This window comes from Callionymus lyra, chromosome 8 (assembly GCF_982586985.1).
Source record: "Callionymus lyra chromosome 8, fCalLyr1.hap1.1, whole genome shotgun sequence".
NCBI lineage: Eukaryota > Metazoa > Chordata > Actinopteri > Syngnathiformes > Callionymidae > Callionymus > Callionymus lyra.
Window position 1 is genome coordinate 5,078,541 of NC_141825.1, and position 25,266 is coordinate 5,103,806.

Below are 25,266 nucleotides of genomic sequence, written 5' to 3' on the forward strand. Positions count from 1 at the left end.
GAGCCAATCAGACGACAGTAACTGCCTCGGCGTCGGTGCTCCCACCAATAGGCAAGCGGCTGCAGTTTGAGTGACAGGCACTGCAGTTGTGGTGGGGGAAGGGGTCGGTAAAGTTAACGGAACCGCCATCTTGAAAAGTGCTCTCCTATGTAGTACGTTTCGCGCCTGTCAGAATCATTTTTAAACAAGGCTACATTGTTTTGGTTCTTCTGTAAATAGGACCAATGGGAAGATAAGGCACATGCTGGAGACTCGACGTTTAACGGTGTCTATCGGTAGGTACGTTTGCTGGCTTTCCTGGGTTGGTGCAGGAGCGACGATTAGCCGGCTAACGTTAGCCGCTAGCTTATAGCACACTTGGCCATCTTAACGCTCTACTGTCACTTGAGCCCAACATGCTTTGGCACGTTAACTCGTAGAATCAGAAAGTATTTCAGCATAGTAAGTATATCTCTAAGCTTTGTAACCGAACAAGTACTGTGTGTTTACGGGGGGGATATACATTAGTGGCGCTTATGTGTTGTATAACATGGTTTTTACATCAGGTTAGCCGAAGAAAGCTAATGCTAGTTTTTTTTTGACGCTGACCGGTATGTTTGTGTTGCGTAGAGAATATTCTCTCCAGGGCCCTGTTGCTACACACTTAAGATGCCACCGTTAGTTTTAAAATGATCGAGATCTGAGTCCATGTAAATTCCATCCAATTATATTTTCGACTATCTTGTACTTATGCGTCAGTTACCTTTTGGAATGATAAACGTACGGTGTTTGTTGTCAATATTGTGTTTCCTTAAAGCCAATATACATGTAGATAGTTGCTTTATGGAAGAGTTATTCAGGGAATAATGTGAAATGTAGTTGTTTTTTTTAACCGGCCAGCTCGCTCGAATGATTGGCTGTCATTGTTTGTTTACTGACGGCTCGCCGGCACATTTTCATGACAGCTGAAGATGGATATTTCCCCTCAGATATTAATCTTACAACCATAAACAAACCCAAATTGGCTTAAAGCTAAGAACTCTATGTCGTGCCTCATTCACTGATCGCGTTATTTGTATTTAACGTTTTAAACAGAATAAGCATACAAGTTGCATTATTGCTATTTGAGTTCTCAACAGAAGAAAATCTCATGGTTTGCTGAAATGTGTTTATATATTGTGTCCATGGTCATCGCTCATGCAGTTGGAGTACTAAAATGACACTGTTGTGATGGAGAAAACTGCTCGGTCATAAAGGAAACAATTATTCTCTGCTTAAAGATAGTTCGCTCAAAATTAAATTTCCATCCATTTTCTGTTCGGTCTCGTGTCGACTGAGGGTCGAGAGAATTTTCAGAGGCAGAAATGTATGTCTAAATGACTGTACTGACCGTGGATCACTTTTCTTCGTCCAAAAAATGCCAGAAAGCATCCAAATACCTCCTTAGTGCTTGTTTGTAATGTCACTCTTGTAATGTAGCCCCGACATAAGACATTTGTTAGAGAAAAAGTCTGTATCTTAAGCTTGTTTGTAGTTGATGTAACCAGTGTCCCTGGGTAAACCGTCATATGCACATGCATTTCTGCCTGTAACTCCAAAAAGGAACAGATTTCTCTGATGGTGTATGAATTAAGTGGATTTTTAATCAGTCTCCTTTAATGTTTGTTGACGCATGTTCCACACAGACTGTAATTGCTACCGTTCACAGATTGAAAAGGCAGGAAAAGATCTATCCTGTGTTAGACAGATGAGTAGAAAAACCACCATTCAATTTAGTAAATTTAAAAACGACATTAAATGGAACTAATAAACTATGAACCCATAAGTTGTTTTATTTAGTAATTTCTTCTGTTAACTCCGAGCTCAGGAAAGCCGTGGATGATCCTTCTAGTTACCGGTTAAGCATTTCAAAGCTACAAGGCTGTCATTATATAATGGAGAACCATTTGCCTATACTCATGTGGGCAGTACTGCCCCGGTAAAAAAAAAATCAACGGTGTTCTTTTTCTTTACAGGCCTCGACACGCCTAACCATAATAAACCGCTTTTATTTATGAGTTTTAGGATGTAATACAGGCAATCAATATTACTGTATATGTAAATGATAAAGCACCGGCATGACAAGTCCATTTAGTGATTGCAACATTATGCTGATATGTGTACCAAGAAATTGATTCACTTATTATAAATTAACAAAATCTTTCAACCGTCTGAATTCTAGGTACGGCTTTGTTTCTTTCGATTGGCCAACACGAGCTACATCCTAGAATTTGTTCTGAAATAGGATGATGTCAAAGGTTGCTTTTATTACCATTCTTTATTTGCAGATTAGTTTCTTTGCTTACAGCTAGAGATCTAAATCCAAGCGCTCCCTTTTTATGAACGCCCTTTCTTCATGGGTGATGCTACTGGTGTAAACGGCTGGTTAAAAAAAATAAATATATATATATATTGATTTGCTTCTCAGTGAAAAACTTAACTAAAATGAAAATTGATCTGTTTGTCATACTGTTAAATACATGTGTTTCAGTATATAGTTTAATTTAATCTAAACCAGTGTATTTGCAAAAAGAAATGGTTGTGTGGTCCATTGTATTGTTGTCGTCAAGATTTGGCTTGTGCTAGGCATTAAAACATGCAACTTGACAACCTAATACATAATCCTCTAAATCTTGTTATTTTTGAGCATATGACCCCCTGGATTAGGGCTGAACGATTATTGAAAAATATATAATTGCGATTATTTTCAGAAATATTGCGATTATTTTTTCAATGTGCACTTTTTTATGCATTTAAAAAAAATCTTAAATAATTAATGATCAACTTGACATTAAAATGTACTTCTCTTTGATTCTCAAGATAAAGTTATTAAGTATTTTTTATGATAAAGGCAATTTAAGCATATCTTAAAATAAAGGGTGAAGGTTTATTTAGTTACTCTAATTACAGTAAAATAACATTCACTGCAAATGCTGCAAACTCCTGAAAAAGTGTGATGTAAACATTTATATTTATGAGTCAATAATAAATCATACAAACTCTAGTGCAGTGTAAAGAAAAGCAAAAACACTAATTAATTCTTCTTTTTCTGACTGCATATTTTTGCACAGGAAATGCACTTTAACACACGAGAAACTGTCATACACAATAATATTTTATGATTTAGACAATTTGAATTGTGTGATTGCATAAGGTAACTTTGATGACCACACACCACAGTCGTCACATGTCGGCAGACACGCGTCTCGATTTCAAATGTACGAACTGATGTCGGGGTGAAAAGTTGATAAAAAACACTGTCGTTTGTTTCTAATGCTGCTCCTTAGCTTCTCTAGACATCACTAATCAACGGTTAAAGCATCTCTCCAGCTTGCTGCACTCAGCATCGCTCGCAAGTCATTTTTACGACTTGAAAATTAAAAGAACATTAAATAAAATCGCAGCCTCTGCGATATAATAATCGCATTTTTCATCACTACGATTATATCGAAAGTGCGATTGATCGTTTCGCCCTACCCTGAATCACATTTTCTTCTGTCATAAAGATGCATGATCTTGGAAGTAGTATTTAAAGCAACAGCCTTAACATGCAGTTGACGTCTGTATTATTTCTTGGTGGTGTGTCAAGAAGCAACATTTGTCGATTTGAGATTTTACATGCGTGAGTTTCTTTAAATGGTGTGTGACGAGGAAGATGATGGAGAAGCAAAATAAAGTGCTTTATTATTGTAAAAAAAAAAAAAAAAAAATCTCAATCTCATATGACACATTTTGAGCCTATGGTGACACGACTACTGTGACTTCCTGAAAGGGTCTGGTGTAATGGGGCTAATCTGCCCTGACATTACTGTGTTCACGGTCTAAGAGCTTACATTACTTACATTGTGGGTCTTTTCATTGGATTGCTCAGAATTGTGCTTGAAATTCAGAAACTATAAACGTTTTTTTTTTTTTTTTTTTATTTTAAGTTTTGTCTTATTGTTTTTCAAGCAACATCGTTTTGTCTTTCAGGATCGTGCTGTTTTTAAGTTGCCCGTCGGTCTGCCCGCCTTTACAGCTGGCTAGCCTGGAATGGGCCATAACTCCCAAACACTAGTATACACCTCTTTATAACCTGAGCTCCAACTGGACTCCAAACACTTCCGGGTAAGTTTGAAGGCGCGTCTGATTCATGTCTATTGGCAATGGTGGCCTAGATTGATCAATAAATGTATTTAACTGAGAAGTTTGTGGGGAGACAAACTAAAGACTTGTCTCATCTGCGTTCATTCTAGAGCCAAGATGTTTTGGAAATTCGACCTCCATACCACGTCTCACATAGACACACTTCTGGAGAAGGAGGACTTGACCTTGACAGAGGTGATGGACGAGGATGATGTCCTGCAAGAGTGCAAGTCCCAGAACCACAAACTCGTGGACTTCCTTTTAAGACCACAATGCATGGAAGACCTGGTCACCTTCATCACACAGGAGCCCTGCACAGATGTGGATGAGAAGGTCAAATATAAGTAAGGGACATAAAAATTGTACTTTTGTTGCTTCTAACCTTTTCAACGATACTTGAGTGATAAAATTTTAAATTCAAATGGCATTGTGAATAGAAAATAGAACCCTATTGAGAAAAATGTATGTTTGCAGGTCTAATGTAGCTTTTTTTTTTCTTGTTATGCAGTGTCTAAAATGGTTAATTTTCCTTTCAAGGTATCCAAACATATCATGTGAGCTACTCACATCCGATGTGAGTCAAATAAACGACAGGCTAGGGGAAGATGAAAAGCTGCTGATGAAACTATACAGCTTCCTTCAGAATGAGTCGCCTCTTAACCCACTATTGGCTAGCTTCTTTTCCAAGGTGCTCTCAATTCTGATTGGACGCAAACCTGAACAGGTAGGCCTGATACTATTTAAGTATTAAATGTTTTTTTTACACCAAGATTCTGATCATGATCCTTTTTGTCTTCCTTCAGATTGTTGATTTTCTGCGGAAACAGGAAGATTTTGTAGATTTGATGATTAAACACATTGGGACGTCGGCCATTATGGACCTGCTGCTTAGAATGCTCACATGCATCGAACCACAACAGTTGCGACAGGATGTTCTCACTGTGAGTGGAAAGAGTATGATCATCTTTAGCTTGAAATGTAATTGTTGGCGTCAGCGTACTTTATTCTGTCTAACCACTTTTTTACCTTTTTTTTAGTGGCTGAATGAAGAAAAAGTGATTCAAAGACTTGTGGACATGGTGCAACCTTCTCAAGATGAGGATGTAAGTGCTTTAATGCTGCCCAGCTACTCGAATGTCATTAATTGTGTATCAGAGAAATAGAAAAGACGCTGGAGGTTTTGCGCGATTTGTTGTCTACCTTTTATTGATTCATGCTTTTGGTTATTTCTTATTTAGAACACCTTCGCTTGTATCGGTTTACCCCAGAAAATGGATTGATAAGAGTGCTATCTCATTAAGTTAAAGTAATTAAAGTAAAATCCTTGTTGGGAGATTATTATTTTTGTCACATGCTCGGACTTCGCTTAAGGTGACAGATTTACATCCTGCTGGCAATGAAGCATCTACACTGAAAAACTGCAGAGCGACGCAAAAGTCACTTCAAATCATCTTCATGCTTCGCCTGTGAAATTTTTGATAGTTCTCAGTTTTGAACGCACAAAAATGAAATGTCAGGGTTTTAAAGTTTTTTTTCACTTGTTGATGAATGTTTGGACTTTGGTTATTAATACATATAGTTGGACTTTGATCATTTTTACAGTGGTTCTTCAGATGCACAACATTATGAAATATGTGTTAATCATATTTGGGATCTCGCACATACTGCTCATATGGTTATTTTCAGGCTACTTTGAAGGACATGCTAGTCGATTAGAAAATAGCTGACACATTTTATTTCAAACTCTCTGATGCTATTTACTGTTAAGTATTCTAAAAATAACATTTTGTGATCTGAAATCTCAAATGTGGAAGTTCTATAAATATCCCAGCACAGTGATTGTTGTCCCCATAGTATTGTTGGACTGAAAACCTTCCTGCTGTTTTTCACAGAGACACTCCAACGCCTCCCAGTCACTGTGTGAGATCATCAGACTGAGCAGAGACCAGATGTTTCAGGTCCAAGGCTGCTCTGAACCAGATCCACTTCTGGCCACACTTGAAAAGTATGCATCACTCGTTGTATTATATATATTCTGTAACAGGAGACTCGTAACCCCCCAGCGGGCTTCTCTTCTATGTTGATCAAACCCAAAGAAAGAACTTCAAATGTTCGGTAGAACCCCTTCTTGCTTTTCTAATCATTCTTTTCTTGGTTCTTTAGACAGGAGACTGTGGAGCAGTTGCTGTCAAACATCTTCGACAAGGAGAAGAACGACTCTGCGATCGTCAGCGTTATCCAGATCCTTCTCACACTGTTTGAGACGAGGAGACCAGCGTATGTCCCTCTTCCCTTTTTCATGAGTAAAAACCACTTTGATAAAGGCCTGTGAAAATGTTTTGGTAATATACTCTTGTAAGTTAAGTCTCAGTTTTCATTTCACATTTTTGAAAGTAAACTCAATGAAACTTGACATTGAACCCGAGAATGTGTCAATCCAGGACGTTCTGTCTTTGCTGTGACTCATCCCATAGAAGTGTGACCGTGAGCATTTTCTTAGTATTGTTTGCGATACATTTCCAAGTTGCTACTTCTTAGAAGGCCCTAATTACCGCACTCGCCTTACCAATGGTGCCAACAAAAGGTGAACTCCCATGATGCCTTTCTACACACCGCTCTATTTAGTGATTGGTTCATCGGTCGCGATGATACTCTTTAAATTCTCTGTCTGTTGCTATTTCAAGTGATCCACAGCTGTGATTATTTGACTGGGCGGTAAAGCAATATAGGAGATGTGATACTGATACTAAGAAGATTTTAGTGGGGGGATGAAACCTTAAATGCAAGTTGAAATAAATGTTGTATCAAGTGTACTATGGAGGGACATCCATTGATGCAACTATACTTCTGCAGTTGGCTCATGTCAGAAGACTACATTGAGCAGCCAGTCAGTGTATTTGGAATCCAAATACAAAAAAACTGGTTCAGCAGGTATCCATGCCTGTAAAGCCAATAATGTACAAATAAACGCCAAACATTCTGAAGTGACCTGTGCTTCAGTAAATAACTAGAATAGTTGCAACACAGCGAAGCTATTGCGCCAGAATTACAGGCCGCGGGAGGACAGGTTGAACAAGAGTAAATTTAGGCAGTAATGAAACCCTTCAGCGCTGCTGACTATGTGGTAAAAGTCATTCTCTCTCAGTATGTACTTTGCCTGACAGCCCATTGTCGTAGAGAGTATTCATAGCTGAAGGCAAGCTGCTGTCATTTATAATAAAGTTGTGAATGTGCTGTGGAGGTGGATTCCTGGCACAAAAATGGGGAAACTAGTAAAGGTGCAAAAGTGAAAAACAGGCTTGTTTTAATGGATGAACTCTCTTGTCTCCTTCAAAATAATTGACCCAAACTGGAATGTTGTTGAACTCCGACTCTTTCTCCGGTCTAGGTTTGAAGGTCATATGGAATGCCCCCCTGGGATGTCCAACCCTTTGTTCTCGGTAAACCACAGCATCTTGGAAGCAGTGAGGCCCAGACTTAAAGACTTTCATCAGCTGCTACTGGAGCCCCCACAGGTGATGAGTAGATGATACATTCAGATTTAATGAAGTTTTTTTCCACATTTTTCTCTATTATATTTATAGCTGTCCGGATCATGAATTTTTTTTCATTAAATTCGATACTGACCAACGACTTGTTTTTCCCACAGAAGACTGTGATGAAGACCACATGGGGGGTCCTGGATCCTCCTGTGGGCAACACCAGGCTAAATGTGGTTAGACTGGTGGCCAGTCTGTTGCAGAGCAACACACACAGTATAAACACAGAACTTATTAACCTCAACACGCTAGGAGTCATACTAGTAAGTATTAAACATGAGGTAAAAGCAGAACTTTCCCAGTCAGTGACTGATGATGTGCACACCTTTTTTTCTTTTGAATAGGATATGTATTTTAAATACATTTGGAACAACTTTCTTCACATACAAGTTGAGATTTGCACAGCCATGATTCTGGCTCTGCCTCCTGCCCCCTCTGACATCCAGCAAGACTCTGAAAAGGAAAACGAAAGAGAAAGCATCCTCATCAAACACGTAAGATGACTAATGTTTGTTCACACCTTGACCATTGTAGACTTTATGTAGATTAACCCCCAACCATTAATCAAAGTAATGGTCGAAAGAACTTGATCACCTTTCTTGGTCCATGTGTTCAAACCGTTTCATTAGGAGGGTGAAAATCTTGAACTTCTTTTGAGATAAAAAGTGACTTTAAACTCTGTCAAAAGAGCATCTACCTGTAACCAAGGTTGTCTTCTAGATGGACGAAAATGTGAATAATTTAAAAAGACTCTCTTTGAAACCCTTATGGTGTAAAATCCTAACCGTTGGATTATTGAAGAGACTCAGTATAGTTGTTAGATGCTCATAAACAATGCCTGGATCAAAGTCTGTTGCTATAGTGTTAGAAGTTGTAAAGCATGTTTTTTTTCCTCCTCCTCAGCTGTTTCAAAAGTGCCAGTTTATTAAGAGAATCGTTGATGCCTGGAGCTCCAATGAAAAGGAACAGTGAGTGGTTGTTCATTAACTTGCTGGACATTTATTACACATAAGACAAAAAAATGGTAGTGCCTGCTTAGGAACGTCTCACCAGGTAATTGGTCTCTAACATAAAAGGCGAAAGGTTACCATTAAATGAAGGAATTTTAAATTACTTCCCGGCTCAAGTGTGTTTAAGTCGGGCGCATCAGGACTTGCTCAGGGTTTACCAAATGTCTGATTTAAGGGGTTATCATGAACTACGTCATATTTACTTGGTGTGTTTTATCATGGAGAGAGTGACGGAGACCTTTGTCTCGAGCTTAATCCTTGCTTTACACGCACAATAAAAGGTTGACACACCCAGTAGGGGGTGAAAGTTCAAATGCGGTGGCAAACTTTGCAAATAAATCTTGCTTTAGCTTTAAAGATAAGTTTGTTTTGTCCAAGACTCTTTCCCTAGAAGTCAATTCTAAGTAGTCTTTGCATCGTAATTATCAGTCATTAATTTTATGATGAATCATCAGAATGAGAAAACTTTTATTCCCAGTGTAAACACAACAGAGGAATTTATGTGGTGACTTTACAGAATTAAATAATGAAATGATATGAATGAAATAAAATGAGATGATGAAATATATATCAAAATATTTTCAACTAAGATATGGAATTGTTTACATTTGCCTCCTTTGCTTGATTTAAGTTATTAAATAAATAAGTGAAAACATGATAAGCTCCCTTTTGAGTCTGTAATCGCTTTGAAAGGAATTAAATGGTCGTGTGTGTATTTAGGTCGGAAGGCGGACGGCGACGGGGGTACATGGGTCACCTAACAAGAATAGCAAACTCAATAGTTCATAATTGCGACAAAGGTCCCAACGGAACACAGATACAACAGCACATCTCCGGTAAGACTGAAGTCCCACATCATCAAAGATTCAGTTCAAAGTTGTCCTTTCACATTCCTCACACAGCAGAGAGTTGTAATTAATTTTTCATTCATGTCTGTGTCTCAGAGCTCCCAGCAGCAGAGCGAGAGCGATGGGAGGCCTTTATTTCAGGGCAGCTGGCTGACACAAACAAGAGAAACACTGTTGACCTAGTGAGTAGAATCGCTTCTTTAACCCAATTATGCCCGACAAGTAATGTCAAGATGAAAAGACAATTGTCTGAACATCTAGTGAAATTTACTATAATCACAACAGTTTATCTTATTTAAAAAATAACTTGACGCATAAAAGGCCAATTAATCCTTTTTTAAATTGTTTTTTTAAAACCATTCATTTTAAGGTTATGTTGTTTGCTAGAGACGGCGTTTTACCAGAAGGGCGTGCTATTGAGCTATTTTTAGGTTGACGGCCAAAGGAGGAGTGACCAGCTCCATTATTTAAAAATGTGTGTATTGTTTGATGTTAAACTTGGTATACTTAATGAAAAAGTTTAATTCAAATGTGTGTGGAAAACTTTAAATAGATTTGTCAGTTAATCATGAACACAAGAATGTCTTTCCACTACCGAGGGATTCCTTTTAAACGCTTGCTTCTTTTTCTTCAGGTGAACACACATCACATCCATTCTTCGAGTGACGACGAGGTAGATTTTAAAGACAACAGCTTTCACCAGGACTCGTCTCTACAACAAGTAAGACCACCTGAACACCTGTGCAGACACACAACAGGAAAAAAAATGTTTATACATCAGGACGCATCTTTCTTTCATTAGTCTTCCAGAAACGATAATCACAGTAGCAACACTCATCTTACATAGGACATTTTATTCACACAATCTATTTAAAGTATAAAGTTTTGGAAATAATTTGTTTAAACGCTAAAAGTGTTTCAATGTAACTCATCAAGTGTGAATGTTGACATTTACACAAATTAACCTTTTGAACCACTAATCCTTGCAGGCCGAGACCTTTTACCATAAGCTAATGTGTTAGTACTTGCATGCTCATTAATGCATTCATCATTGTGCACATGATGTCATCATACAGCTAATGATTGGTATTTTCTGTGAAGTTGGGCTGCCCGATATCAGGATGATGCACATTATTTTGGCAAAATTATGAACTCCTGAGACACTGGTTGTGTGTCATTAGGCTTATAGTAGATGCTTTTGTTTAATTGATCCTTTAATTTGTTTTGATTGATAGATAACATGTTACACAGATCTTCATGTCACACAAAGAACTGTCTCTTGATTGACTGTGCAGCCCAACTGTGAAGTAAATGTCCACCTCTGTGTAGAGCTAAGATTATATCATTATCTATATCATTGGTCCTGGGCTTTGCCAGGCCTTTTCTGATTATCAGATGCAACAAATGACGTCCAATTTTATTGAGCAGTTCGGCTTCAATGATGAAGAGTTTGCTGATCAGGACGATGTTGTGGAGTGAGTACTTGTTAACCAGAGATGTTTTATTCTATATTAAAACAAGACGCTAATAACACCAGGCCTTTTTTTGTTATGATCAACATGGTCACAGACCAACTATCATGAATTCAGGATGATAAACATGGTTGTCACCAGCATTTTGTCAAAACATGTTGGCTATTTTTAATACAGTTTAATTTCCAAATGAGGTAGAACATGCATGTATGTATACTTTGTTTGAGGCTTTAATGTTGTTGGTGTCTTGTTTTAAAAAAAAATCTTTTTTGCTCCTAAATATTTAGATTCTTTAGGAAATGTGTTTCAGACCTCTAATATATTTAATGTTTTCTTGTCCTAGTTCCTATTAAACAAATGAACAATTAAGCCTCAAAATGCTTATCTTATTGTTCGAATCAAGCAGTGAACTTAAATGCACAAATAACAAAAGTGTATTGAAGTGATTGTTCTAATATAGTTTGTGTACTATGAACGTGTCTGAACACCGGGTGTTCGTCAAAAGTAATGTTTGGTTATGTTATCAAAGTTGATGGACAAAACTCATTGGCACAGTAGTTCATAGATGCGATCTTTATTAACCAACCAGCCACATTTTTAGCAGAGCTAACCAAGTGTCGGCCATATCGTCTCCGTGCCAGATGTTTGCTGTAGCTCTTCTGCTGCTTCAAATGTGGATGCCTAACGGCTCTAACTGAACTAATCTCTGTTTTCTTTAACATTGCAGTATTCCCTTTGATAGAATATCAGACATCAATTTTTCACTGAATACAAATGAAAGTGTAAGTACTTTGAACGTTCATCTCCGACTAAACACGCAAGCTATGATTGTATTTCAGTTCCATCAGCATATTGAATGATTTTGAATGTTGAAACATTCTATTTTTTAAAGTTTTTTTTCAAAGCATTTTATTATGTTTTTGAATAATTAAATTAAATTATTTATTTATTGAAAGGTTGTATTTGTCTTTAATTGAATTAAAAATCAAATATTGTTTTGTTTTTTTTACAGTTTGATATTCTAATTCCAATAATTCAAAAATATTTATTTCATATAATGGTTCCAATTACAGACTTATTCAATCGAGCACTGAGCCATTCCTGCTCACCTTTAAATTCAGTGCTTCTACCTCGTCCAGTAGCTCGGTACTCTTTTGGTATTGTCCAGTTTGTAAGGATACAAATTAAAATGTATTTATTTTAAGTATTGGGAGGAAAAAAGAATCATTCATTTTGAAAAATCACTTTTTCATATTAAAATGTTTTGATAATTAGACTTTGTAATAGTCTTTGGATGCATGTTTGCAATGACTAATACTGTTTTTTTTTTTTGCTTCCACAGGCCAATATAGCTCTTTTTGAGGCTCGGTGCAAAGAAAAAATTCAGCAGTTTGAAGATGCTGGCTCAGACGAGGAGGATATTTGGGAGGAAAAAGATGTCACTTTTGCTCCAGAGGCACAGAGACGCTCCAGGTTTGTAACCAAACCGTCATGAAACAAATTGACTCACCGCTTTCAGATTCCCTTTCAAGACGCCCACTTTTTCGCGATGCGTTACTTTAAGAGTTTTTCTCTCGTTCCTAATTTAATGATTTTTTTTCCCAATGGCAGGAGCTCTGGGAGCACAGACAGTGAAGAAAGCACAGACTCGGAAGAGGAGGATGTCAAAAGGGATGCATTCGAAGCGTCCAACAGCGGTACTGATGACAGGATGGAAGTTGACACAGGTTTGTTGTCATCTTGATTAGTTGTTATTTTTCTTCTCTAAAATTTGATTGAAAAGTCACTTCAATTAATTCAGGGCCGGTGTGGACGGCTACGTTCGACGACATCCCCATGGACACTGGTACCTCCACTGCGCTGGCCTCGAGCCCCAGCGACGCTGCCGCCTCGTCTCCCTTGTCTCCTTCTTCCTCCTCCACCGAGGCGCTGCCCGACGCTAATTGGACCTCCCCTCCCCCTGCAGCATCCAACTCTGAGACGGGCTGGGCCGACTTCTCCAACTTCACACCTGTCAGGTAAGTTTGAGCAATTAGTTGTGATCTTGAACATGCTCGATTGATCAGTTAATCTTTTTTGTTTTTCTAGTCCCAAAGATCCACTGAGATGCAACTCTCCCGTCGCCATGGAGACGAACATAGAGTCAACCGATCCTTTGGGGGTGAACGCACCGATGCAGTCGGAAGGTAAGAAATGACACCACAAACCTCAAGACATCATTATCCTTATTCATCTGTGAATACATTGCTTTTGAAATGTTTCCTTAAACTATTAGATGGATAGATGTGTACTTCATTGATATCACAGAGAAATGAGCATCTTTTTCCAAAGACAAATGGCAAAGAAAATACACGCATAAATATCCAATAAGATGAAATGCAAAAATACAATCTTGATAAAATGCAAAATCAAAAAATATCTTGATAAAATAATATTGTATAAATGTACTATTAATGTAAAACGACAAGATGGACAAGATTAAAAAAAACTTGGGTATACAATGTACACGGGGAAAAAAAACTGTATTCCACACTTGTATACTGTGTCTCTCTAACTTCTCTGTTTTCGCTCCGCTAGATTGCGACGGCTGGCTGGACCCCGGAGCAGGTTCTCCCTCCTCCAACTCTAATGACTGTCGGAGGCCTAAAGCAGACGAGGAAAGTGCCTGTAACGAGCAGCGCAGCATCACAGAGACGGTCATCAACGGCTCCATGAAAGAAACCGTCAGCCTGACGGTGGACGCCAAGACTGAAACGGCCGTTTTTAAGAGGTCAGATAACAGGATTCATCCAAACGACTCATACTTATGCTCGCCAGCCTTCATTAAGAAACGTTCTTGGTAATTCTTTAAACTTTAGTGTCGCATCCAGTTATTTCAAAAGTATCCGAATCTATGGAAGTACATCACTTCCATCATAATAATCTCAGTGGTCAATTTTCTATACTGTGCGTTGAATTTTTGGCTGAAAGTTCAATCTGGCCTTTTTTGTATTGTATGGTTGCAACTTTTTCATGCAACTAAAAAAGGCTAGTTATTAAAAAAAATTGATTCATATTTACTTTTGAATCATTGGAATTAGGCAAACAAACTGTCAAACATAACATTTATTTTAGAATTATTCAGATGTTATTCATTGAATTATTTAAAATCAAAACAAATTCAACCTTTTAATATATAAATGATTGAATTAAATTATTCAAAGAAATGATTAAATGCTGAAAAGAACAACGTAAATTCAATACAAAATGTGTTGTTTACATTATGTTGTAGAGTTTCAATGTTAAATTCAACCATTGAATATTATTATGGCACTGATGTACTTCTGTAAACCTCTACTGATTTTATTTTACCTCTTCATGTTGTGGCAAATTGACCAGTTTGATTATAAATCAACTTTTGCTGGTCTATTGACAAAGTCTAATAATCTTCAGTTCATTACATCAAGTCCACCAGCCCAACACTGTGCATGTCCCACTTTAGTGTCCACAGCTCTTGTGTAGCTATTAAAACTTCAGGCTGCTGTGTCTTCATGGTGTCGGTGCCAGAAGGACATTTAAACGGATGCCAACAGTGTGTCACACATGTGGACGTGAGGGGCCTGCACAGTGTTGGCTCATGATCATTTGGGAATGATCTGAAATACATTTGGGTTCGCCTGGTCTTTGAACGCACTTTATCTTTGTGTCCAGCAGTCGTCCTCTGTCCCGTCTCCTTGTTGATGCTGCCAGATGTGTGTCTTACTAAAATGACTTCTGAATCGAGTGACACTTACAACCTGAGTTTCCCCTCCTCTCTCTCTCTCTCTCTCTCTCTCTCTCTCTCTTTCTCTCTCTTTCTCTCTCTTTCTCTCTCTCTCCCTCTCTCTTGCTGTGCGTTGTGGGTGTGGTCTTCTTCAGAGTGTTGAAATCATATCGGTATGTACAGCCAATCAGAGATCAGCCTGCAGCCGTGGTGTAGTCTTACTGTCACGTCAACCACCAACTTTTCTTTCCCAGTTCTTTTTACCTTTTAATTATTTTTAGCTCCTTTTGTTCTACTTCATGTCCATTCTGCATGTCTTTCTTCCAAAGGTGTTGTCAAAGTGCAGTTTCTGAACGAATCATCTGTTGATTAGCTCCTCCCCCTCGCCTCTTATCCGACTCGTGGCAGGTTCCAATTCATCTGGCAAACGTATGGAATGTATCAAAACATTAGCACAGACTCACAGCGCAAGTACAAGTTCAGTTTAGCAGTTTATATGAAGGTTTCTGGAAAGGTTTCACTGTTAACTGATACGCCTGTCAACAGACTCGCACAGTTAAACGTCCAGACGTGAGGTACAAAGATGTTCAACATCACCATGTTTTCAACTTATTACTTTATAAAGTTGCTCTGAAATCTGGGCGAATGAGAGGTTACGAGAGTCCATTATGACATAATATTGGCTTCACGCCCCGCTTTATTTATACAACAAGTCCCTTGGTGGTTGAGACTTCCTGGATTGATTGCACAAGGTGACAAACCTCCATGTTTGACCAATCAAAGCAGTGTAGTTATGGTCAACAAGATTTAAGCTCCAGAAAAACAAGGTGTTTTTATTGGGCGGGGCTTAAGATAATTTTCTAATGTCAATATTTCAATGAAAAGAGAGTTTTTTACAAACACACACTGATGATACAACAGTCGCACATCTATTTAACCACACACAAAAAAGAAGAGGAAGAAAGATTTATTTTTTTTCATTATTGAAATGTTTTTTAAAGCATTTAATTTAATTTAACATTAAGGGGTTCTTAAGAGTTTATTACTCCAATAATTAAAAAAATAAAATTTACTTAATTTGTAGTCTTTTAAATTAAATACAAATTGGTATAATGTGACATCGTTTGTGTTTAGATTTTAATAAGATACAAATTAAAGTGTTGAATTTAATGGTCATTTAAAAAAGTAATTCAATTCAATTATTCCAGCATTTGAAATGTTAGATGTTGCCATTCAATGATGGCACAGAAACACAACTTTGATCCTCACACTAGTGTTGTCTCTACAGTCGTGCAGGTTACAATAACGCGTGACTTTAATAAACATCAAAACTGACTAAGAGTTGTTTCTCTCCTGAGACTCCATGCTCCATCTTTGTGTCTCTCTTCAAAATGTTAACACTTAATCCACATGAAGCCTGAACCCCCGGCTCCACAGCGCCCTCTATGCTCCAGCTCTGTGCCACAAGTGGTTCAGACGCGTCTTACTTTCCAAAACCTCGTCAATCCTGGCTCCTGCTCGTCTTTTTGCATAGATCATCAAGGTTTGGTGGTTCTCTGAGACAAAGCAAGACTGACGGCTGACAATCTATTTGGGTCCAATCTGTGTGAATTTAGCTCTCGGGCTCGTCCGTCTGCGCAACTTAAAAGAGCGCCTCCTAGTGAACAAAAGCTGTTGACGTTCTCCATTTGCTGTACATTTTTTCTGCTTCCCCTGAGTCCTCCTCCTCCTCTCTCTCTCTCACCCTTTTAAGTTCTGCTGTCGGTCCACTCTGCATGCGTCACCCCCACGTCCAGCGTGTCATTCTGTGTGGCAGGACTCGTCCAGCAGCACCAACGCATGTGCTTAACCAGTCTGCTTGTGTTACAGCGACGAAGAGAAAAGCGCATGTTCGGAGAAACACGCCGACGGAAGCTGCACCAAAGCAGGGTCAGGATCTTCTTCTTTCTTCTAGTCTTTACTAGCGGTGTTAGAAAAAAACAATGCCCTTAAATATGGCAATATTTTTTCTGTGATACTATCGATTTAAAATGTATTATTCGTTTATTGTGTAAAATGAATGTCAAATAATTTTCAATTGTTTATCATATATATATATGGGTTTTATTCAAATATTATGTAAAATAAAGTAAATTGTTTTTAAATATACAATTAACATAAAAATATTGACAGCAACAATTAAACTTTGAACTGCTAGATGGCAGCTATCATGTTCTCTTCAACTAAAGCAACGGTGAAATCCTGGCGATGACTGAGAACGAGAGGATACAGTGAGTCCAGCAGCTTTTAAAGCTGATGTTTGGACATATTTTGGTTTCAAAACAAATGAAAGCAGTTACGACTTCATCAAGAGTCATGTGGTCTGTAAATTCTGCAACACCAGAGTCAAGTACTCGACAATACTACACATGCATACTTGTTACTACAGTATCACGATGCATCGTTACCCTTGTATCAACAGATTGTTGACATAAATACTCCTAGTAAAAGTTACAAATGTTTGAGTTTGAAATGCATCAATTGGAAGTCTTTAAAAATGTCAGAAAGATGACAAACAATAACCGTTTTAAGCATCAGTTCTTGAGTGTTTTTTTTACAACTAGTTTTGTTTGTCTCTCTCGCTCCAACAGTCCAGACAAGTGTGAGTCAGCAGCCGAGCTCCCCAACGGCCCAATCGAAAAAGTCGAGGATGTCAAGTGAGTTCCGCTGCTGCTTCTGTGGTTTATTATTTTGCAGAAGTAATTAACACGTGCATTAGTTGTAGAACTTTCTTGTAGTTGTACGTCTTAAAACGAACCCTTGGGCTACAAACTTTAAACAAACATCACTTCTTTGTCAGCATTGGTTTTGCAATTCCTTGTTTTCGCCACAAGATGGAGGCAGTGAGGTAACCATCGTTCCCATCTCCCTCAGGTCCGACCAGACCGTCGCGCCTTCAGAACCGGTGGTCAACGGGCCGGCATGAGGTCGTCCCGCCACCCTCGGCCAAACAAGTCTGCCACGCAGCGGCCTCCTCCTGACCAAACAGCAGGGGTCCCCGCTCCGAGCTGAACCAATCACACCCCTCCACAGAGACCAGCAGCGTTCCCATTGGCTCCTCACCGACGGACACGTGTACAGGAATAATACGAAGAACTTGAGGACGAAAAAAAAACCCAGAATTTTTTGCTTTCTGCATTTGTTTATATTCTATTGTTCTTATGAGGTGATCTGATATCTTACGAGTCATGTTGCTATAGTTAAAGAAATGATTGTATGAATAAAATATTTTGTAAAAAGACAAAAGCATCAGCAAGAGGAAGTCTGCTCCGTCCACGGATGCTTTGTCCACTAACTCCATTAACTTCAATTTGTTTTGTGCCAAACATGTTTCCACCGTCTGCCCCCATAGTTCTAACCTGTTGCCGAGACGATGCTGATTAACTTGTGTGATCCTAGAAGCAGTTTTTGTTTTTAAATGGAAGTTTTATGTTCTGATCCTTCTGGAAGTTTCTGTCCAACGTCTCGTGAGCATAAAAGTTAGAATCAAGACGTTTTAAAAATAGTCCTTTGACTTGATCGGATCTGAACTTATGTTTATCGTTTTAATATTTAAGCTCAGTTTGTCTGAGACACGTGTCAATTTTTAGCCTGTGTAAATTACAGAAGTTTTTCTTTTTTTAAATGGTGGTAAAACATTTTTAATTCCAGTGTGGAACAAAATTTCACATTCTAGTAAAAATAGATTCACGTTATCCTCGGTTACGACTTTGAATCAGAGGTGAGAGGAACGAGTGTGCCACAAGATCATAAATAAATTACATTCAAAGCTTCGTAACAGTTCATCATCCTCTCCCGACCTCGGAATGATTCATGAAATGACTCGGAGCTTATGTTCCGATCGCAGCATCTATGATTCGTGTTCAAGAGTTCGGAGCGCTGAGGAAGATTAAGGCCGGAAGAAAAGTTTCTTCTCCTTCCAAAAAGTTCTACAGTTGGAGTCCGAATCGGGGAAGAGAAAATGATCCGTCTCTAGTTGGCCGATGCTAGAGCGTGGCGAGGACTCTGAAGAAGGAGATGATGAGCACGCAGAAGGACTGTCCTATTCCAAAAACTAGAGCCTCCAGAGGAATCATCTTCTTCCCGGCAGCCTTGTAGACGCCAGCGATTGCCGCACCTGAAAACAAGAGCGAACGCTTGTCAAGAAACCGACATCGAGCTTGTACGACAGACGTCTGTCAATCACGATCAGCCAAAGGTTGGGAACTAACTGGTGAGGGCGCCGCCACACACGGGTCCAACGATGCTCATCAGCATGATGGCGATGGGCATGAAGCGTGCAAGCTTGTGCTGCCTCAGCGTGGCCAGGGCGAGGAGAGCCGCAGGGAGGTGGAAGATCACGGAGGAGACCGCGGCCCATAGAAACACCCCGTACCACATCTCTGGAGAGAAAAACAGGTTAAATATGCATTTAAGTGCTGAGATTTTCACATTTTTTCTTTTATAAAACTTGAAAATATCTTCCAAACCACAAGGAGTCAGTACGTGGCATATTTATAATTTATATTTGTGTACCTAGGATTTGTTGGGAATAATATATGTAAACAAAAAAAGATATTCGCATTTCACTCAATGTGTTCTCATGTTAGCTTTCTGTGAATCGACGTACATTTCATCTACGTCACTCGCTGCGACTCTTAAAACAAACTCTTTCGGATTAGCTACATGTTTGTATTCCTTCTTTTTCTACACATTCTGATGAACAAACAAAGCCTTCGTGAAACCAAATGTTGCGCATAAATCCACCAGTGACGTTGGATGTACCTCAGATGAAAGTGTTGTTCAGTATTTTGATGCAACAGTGTGTATGCTAACAACAACATGCTAACGACAACATGCTAACAAACTCACCGGAGAAGTCGATTGACGTGTCGTTTCCCCGGTACGTGGCGTTCTTCCTCGGAACCAGGTTCAGGCCCATTATTTGCTGGAACAATCCCACCTCCGCGTATCTCTCCTGCATGGCTCCCGTTGAGAAATTGTCCAGTTTTGGGCCCAGAAGTAGTTTCAGGTCCGCTGTAAACAAACCGCGAGTGACGTCACTGGTGTGTACGTACGTCACATCCGGACGTGCCAAAGTTCCATTGATGGTTTTTGTGTTTAAAAAAGATGGTTTGTGTTGCATCCGTAAAATATATTGTCATAATAATTACTAAAAAGATTATTTCAGAATCAATACACGTTTACTGCCAGGAATATTTTGTGGAGATACAAAATAAAATAATAAAATAAATATAAATAACATAAAATCATTAAACTAATCTCTCTTATTTTATTTTAATTGAATGTGTTTTATTGTGTTAATCTTTTCTTTTTCTAATCGTATTATTTCATTTCCATATGCCACCACAAATTGATTCTGAACTGGATTAAAAATAATGTTCATCTTGACAGCAGACTGGTAGAAAAAATAAAATCTTAGGTTGTTCTACTTAAAAAATGTGCTCACTTTTCTTATATATCATTATATTTACATTTTTTAAATCCAACAACTCGTTTAAAATGATCTTATGTAATTACATAGCACATATTTTTGTAAATATGATAGTGTATATAATATAGGGCAGATTTTTATTCTATTCTATTTAGATCTTTCTTTTCATTGTATTATTCTATTTCTGGGTGTCTTTTATTTTTTTTATTTGAGGAATTGCGCTTGCTGTTGTTTAAACTGAATTTCCCCTCGCGGGACAAATAAAGGATTTCTGATTCTGATTCTGATTCTGATTCTGATACAATTGTTGATTTTTTTAAACCATGTAGTTGTTGTGTTTTTATCATTGAAGTTTAAAATAAAAATCAACAACTAGTTCCCAGAGTGAACTAATAGGGATCAGAATCAGCACCTTTAAATCCGAGTACAAGGGTCTCTGTCGGGACAAGGGTCTTCTCTGGGGTGGGGATGAGATCCTGCCCCAAGTGGAGGTTTTAAGTATCTTGGGGCCTTGTTCACGAGTGAGGGAAGAATGGAGCCTGAGATCGACAGGTGGATTGGTGCGGACACTGTTCTGAGCCGTGGTAGTAAAGAGAGCTAAGCTAAAAGACGAAGCTCTCTGGAAGTGGCTTGGGCACCTGGTCAGGATGCCCCCATCGGTAGGTAGACCATGAGGTAGAACCAGGACGCGCTGGAGAGACTACCTCTCTCAGCTGGTCCGGGAGCGCCTGGGGTCCGGAAAGAGCTGGACACTGTAGCTGGGGCGAGGAAAGTCTGGGGTTCCTTGCTGAAGCTGCTGCCCCCATGACCCGAACCCTGATAAGGGAGATGAGAGTTTCAAACATTTTTATATTAGATTCAAAAGCTTACGAATTGAAAGTATCAGAATCGATTTTTTTTTTATTTTTATTTTTTTTTATTGACATCCGGACCGTTTACAAACGAAAACCATCTTAGGTTGTTTCTATTTAAATATATATATATATTGCTTTAAAAAAAATAAATCTTTAAATCATTATTGGTCATTTGTAAAGATAATTTTAATTGTGTCACAATTAAAATTATCTTAATTAATTAATCTTAATTATTAATTAATGCGCAACATCTGCTGCACCGCAAATCTCCACCTCGTGTTTCAGCACAGACTTATTTTATTGAGATTTTTTTTTTTTTTTTAAAGAAATAAAAAAAATGAGTTCAAGGTCACGCCTCCCTATCGAGCCATAATTTTAATTGTGTCGTTAGATTTATATATATATATATATATAAATCTAACGACACAATTAAAATTATCTTTACAAATGACCAATAATGATTTAAAGATTTATTTTTTTTAAAGCAATTTATTTAATTATTTTTCAATAATTAAATAGCTTCTATACTGGAAGGCTGATTGTTTATTTATTTGTATAAAAAAAAAAAAAAAAAAAAAAAATTAAAAATAATATAATATAGTATATAATATATACCGACATTTTGATACTGAATTAAAAAAATATACCAATTCAAAAATATTGTAATCTAAATGAAAATGAATATACCTTTTACCTTCCACTTCCTCCTCCATTAACATCATCAACTCAGTGAGGGATGGGACACCCTATCTGTCTCCAAACAACAACTCTCGCCAACAGAAAAATGACGAGGATAAAAATGACAAAAGGCTATACATAGTTTCAAATACTTTTAAAACAATACAAATTGTTCATAAGACTAAATCCAAAAGTTGTAAATGAAAATATGAAGTTATAAAAAGGGGTGAAAAGAATTGTTTGCGATCATATCCGCATAGTCACGTGGTGTTCGTGTTGCGTTTGGGTGCATTTTTAATCCAACGTTTATTCGATTATAAATACGTGTTTATATAACGGAATAAAAAAATTGTGTGTGTGTGTGTGTGTGAGGGGGGGGGTTTATTTTTCTCTCGAGTCTATGATACTTTGAGGACATGACTTTGCAAATACGACATAAACACGCGCGCGCGCGCACACGCCTTCAAATTGGCGCACGTTCAAAAAAAAGGCCAGTGAAGGAGACGCCTGGTGTCGCACCTCGTGTCCGCACTTTTTTACATTCGATTCCAGAACCTTCCCAGACCTGCAGCAATGTCTCTGCTCGGCTCGTCCCGCCTGCTGAGGAGCGCGATGAGGATCCAGATCCAACCTGTGGCCCGGATCGCATCCAAGCCCGCCAAAGACCCGCTGAAGCCATGGGTGAGTGTCCGTGCGTGCGCAACATCTGCTGCACCGCAAATCTCCACCTCGTGTTTCAGCACAGACTTATTTTATTGAGAATTTTTTTTTTTTTTTAAAGAAATAAAAAAAATGAGTTCAAGGTCACGCCTCCCTATCGAGCCATAGACGCGCCTGGCTCGCGCACGTACACCAGAGTAACTGAACTTCAGACTTGACGCGAAAAAAAAAAAAAAAAAACTTTTCAACCTCAAACCAACAGGAAGTGCGCGACAATAATTCACCTTTTTATCTTTTAAACTTGTCACAAGAACCTCAGACAACAAGTGTGCAACGATTCCAACGTTTATTTATAGCGTGATATGTGTCGCACCTTCTGCGTCACTGGACGTCGTCTCTGGCACATCAAGAGTGAATGAAACTCGAGTTGCATTCCAGGAACTTCCTGGCAACCAAGTGGTTTCTAAATCTACAGGTTGGAGTAATACTCGTCACACTCGGGGTCACTGTGCACATAGTGGCGTACACAATAATAACATTGTAATAGTGCAAAGATAAGGGACACAAATTGATCTTTGGAACTAGATAAGTTGATTTCAAGAGACGGATTGAAACACATCGAGGCTTCAATCCAAGATGGACGTCACAGACGAGCAGTATATGGAGGTATTTGGATGTTTATAAGTGCCTGTTTGGACGAAGACACCTGAGCTCCAGTCGCTACATTAAAATGAACAAACATTTTTGTCTTGAACTCTCAAAAGAACCGATTACTGTGAAAATAATCCAACATTAGTCGACATGAGAGTAGAAAATGAAGTTTGAAAACGATGTGGAATCACAAAGAAATGAACATGGTGTTACTACTACTACTAAGGCCTGGTATTGATTGGAACCAAGACTAGTTTTCAGATTCTCCAGGAATTGAAGAAGAATCAAAATTGATGCAGACTAGTCAGACTAAACTTTTTTGACCCTTCCTCTTAAAAGGATCGGAATCGTTAAGAACCAGAATCAAAACAAGGAATCGGAATCTTTTCAATTAAAACAATACCAAATCATAACTACATTAACTATTTTAAGAACTTGAGTGTCTGAGTTATGATCAATAATGTGATCAATGAACCTTTCCGGACGTGTTGACAAGAGGACGGCAACAGATGATTAGGTTTTGGTGATTCCCATCTGGATCCAGGAAGTCTTTGAAGGATTCTTCGTGATGTGGTAAAAGTATTTCTGAAGAGACATCAGCCCGGACTATACTAGTCTTAAACGCACCTTTACCTTCTCGCTGGGATCAGAAAAGCATTTAGAGACGGAACATGTTCATGCGTCAGAGTGTTTTTTATTAGCACCAAAGGTAGGATGTACACACAGTATAATACAACATAAATCAGAGTAATATTGGTTGTTCTAAAATGATGAAGTAACAGAGCAGTAAAATAAGATTTTATTTAATGAATTTGGCTATACCTCAACTAATTTTATTTTATTTTATTTTATTCTTCACTTGACTAATTTTATTTTATTTTATTTTATTCTTCACTTGACTAATTAGATTTAATTTAATATAATTTAATTTAATTAATTTAGCTATACTTCACTTGACTAATTAGATTTAATTTAATATAATTTAATTTAATTAATTTAGCTATACTTCACTTGACTAATTTAATTTAATTTAGCTATTCTTCACTTGACTAATTTAATTTAATTTAACTTAATTTAGCTATACTTCACTGGACTAATTTAATATAATGTAATTTAATGTAATATAATTTAATTTAATTCAACTATACTTCACTTGCCTAATTTTATTTAATTTTACTATTATTTTATTTTATTAATTTAGCTATAGTTCACCTGACTCATTTTATTTTATTTTATTTTATATAATGTAGCTATACTTCATGTGACTAATTTTAGATTTAATTTTAATTTTAATTTTAATTTAGCTATACTTCATGTGACTAATTTTATTTTATTTTATTTTATTTCATTTAGCTATACTTCACTTGACTCATTTAATTTAATTTAATTAATTTAGCTATACTTCACTTGACTCATTTCATTAAATTTAATTTAGCTATACTTCACTTGACTAATTAAATTAAATTAAATTAAATTAAATGTAGCTATTCTTCACTTCACTCATTTAATTTAATTTAATTTAGCTATACTTCACTTGAATAATTAAATTAAATTAAATTAAATGTAGCTATTCTTCACTTCACTCATTTAATTTAATTTAATTTAATTTAGCTATACTTTACTAGACTAATTTAATTGAATTAAATGTAGCTATTCTTCACTTGACTAATGAACTGAACAATTTAATACATACATTTAATCAAATATTACATTCTTAAATATATATCTAATATTGTATATCTTTATCTTCCACTTCCTCCTCCATCTAATACAATTACTGCAATAAAATGAGCCGTTCTGGAGCCTTGAACCGCAGTTATTTCTTATTTTCTTCAAATTGTAACAACATCATGATCTTCTAGGAGGTTCTGCTGCCGATCACTGTGGATTAAAATAAAGAGTGTGTGTGCGCGTGCGTGTGTGCGTGTGCATGTGCATGTGCATGTGTGTATGTGTGTCAAATCCAAGCCTGTCGTTCTTCCAAAAGCTGAACAGTGTCCTCTGTTTCTCAGGAGCAGATCGTCGGTTTCACTTGCTTGACTATGGCCATCATGGGACCCTCCAGCTGGATCCTGGCTCACCTGGAGGACTACAAGAAGAGAGAATTATAGAAGGAGACGCACAGAAGAGGATCTTCTTTCCTTCTGGTCCGACACTCGTGTGTCCTCAATAAAACCTGCTGTGAATGAAGTGTGT

The 25,266-nt window shown here is 37.7% G+C and overlaps 3 protein-coding genes across 7 annotated transcripts; 2 read left to right on the forward strand and 1 right to left on the reverse strand.

Annotated features, from left to right (window-relative positions):
• Positions 1-106: 106 nt before the first annotated feature.
• ppp6r3 (protein phosphatase 6, regulatory subunit 3) lies at positions 107-18,045 on the forward strand. Of its 5 annotated transcripts, none has more exons than XM_087798298.1 (26): positions 107-275; positions 3,991-4,125; positions 4,254-4,487; positions 4,681-4,867; positions 4,947-5,084; positions 5,181-5,246; positions 6,036-6,148; positions 6,307-6,420; positions 7,532-7,658; positions 7,793-7,945; positions 8,027-8,176; positions 8,586-8,650; positions 9,413-9,528; positions 9,637-9,722; positions 10,175-10,261; positions 10,936-11,015; positions 11,740-11,794; positions 12,355-12,485; positions 12,624-12,739; positions 12,814-13,030; positions 13,101-13,198; positions 13,590-13,782; positions 14,910-14,927; positions 16,624-16,683; positions 17,385-17,450; positions 17,668-18,045. In XM_087798298.1, the coding sequence occupies exons 3-26, from the start codon at positions 4,261-4,263 to the stop codon at positions 17,717-17,719; spliced, it is 2,715 nt and encodes a 904-aa protein (XP_087654424.1). In that variant the 5' UTR covers positions 107-275; positions 3,991-4,125; positions 4,254-4,260; the 3' UTR covers positions 17,720-18,045. The 5 variants fall into 5 exon arrangements, with proteins under 5 accessions (XP_087654424.1, XP_087654425.1, XP_087654422.1 ...); XM_087798299.1 differs by having other exon boundaries at positions 10,969-11,015; XM_087798296.1 differs by having other exon boundaries at positions 7,796-7,945; positions 10,918-11,015.
• A 153-nt stretch (positions 18,046-18,198) lies between these two features.
• Positions 18,199-19,809, reverse strand: tmem170a (transmembrane protein 170A). Its single transcript, XM_087798303.1, has 3 exons — positions 19,645-19,809; positions 19,005-19,175; positions 18,199-18,910 (listed from the first exon to the last, which is right to left on the reverse strand). The coding sequence occupies exons 1-3, from the start codon at positions 19,754-19,756 to the stop codon at positions 18,780-18,782; spliced, it is 414 nt and encodes a 137-aa protein (XP_087654429.1). The 5' UTR covers positions 19,757-19,809; the 3' UTR covers positions 18,199-18,779.
• Positions 19,810-22,214: 2,405 nt separating this feature from the next.
• On the forward strand, positions 22,215-25,260 carry cox8b (cytochrome c oxidase subunit 8B). The gene is made up of 2 exons (XM_087797410.1): positions 22,215-22,440; positions 25,083-25,260. Exons 1-2 carry the CDS (start codon positions 22,333-22,335, stop codon positions 25,179-25,181), a joined length of 207 nt encoding a protein of 68 aa, XP_087653536.1. The 5' UTR covers positions 22,215-22,332; the 3' UTR covers positions 25,182-25,260.
• The last annotated feature ends 6 nt before the right edge of the window (positions 25,261-25,266 follow it).

Excerpts from the sequence above, each read along its gene's own strand:
- ppp6r3 (XM_087798295.1), top strand. The coding sequence starts at position 4,261 with ATGTTTTGGAAATTCGACCTCCATACCACGTCTCACATAGACACACTT. Across the intron at positions 7,946-8,026 it reads ACACGCTAGGAGTCATACTA|GATATGTATTTTAAATACAT; the intron begins GTAAGTATTAAA and ends TCTTTTGAATAG. Across the intron at positions 9,529-9,636 it reads GATACAACAGCACATCTCCG|AGCTCCCAGCAGCAGAGCGA; the intron begins GTAAGACTGAAG and ends TCTGTGTCTCAG.
- tmem170a (XM_087798303.1), bottom strand. The coding sequence starts at position 19,756 with ATGCAGGAGAGATACGCGGAGGTGGGATTGTTCCAGCAAATAATGGGC. Across the intron at positions 19,176-19,644 it reads CACGTCAATCGACTTCTCCG|AGATGTGGTACGGGGTGTTT; the intron begins GTGAGTTTGTTA and ends TTTTCTCTCCAG. Across the intron at positions 18,911-19,004 it reads GTGTGGCGGCGCCCTCACCA|GTGCGGCAATCGCTGGCGTC; the intron begins GTTAGTTCCCAA and ends TCTTGTTTTCAG.
- cox8b (XM_087797410.1), top strand. The coding sequence starts at position 22,333 with ATGTCTCTGCTCGGCTCGTCCCGCCTGCTGAGGAGCGCGATGAGGATC. Across the intron at positions 22,441-25,082 it reads AAGACCCGCTGAAGCCATGG|GAGCAGATCGTCGGTTTCAC; the intron begins GTGAGTGTCCGT and ends TCTGTTTCTCAG.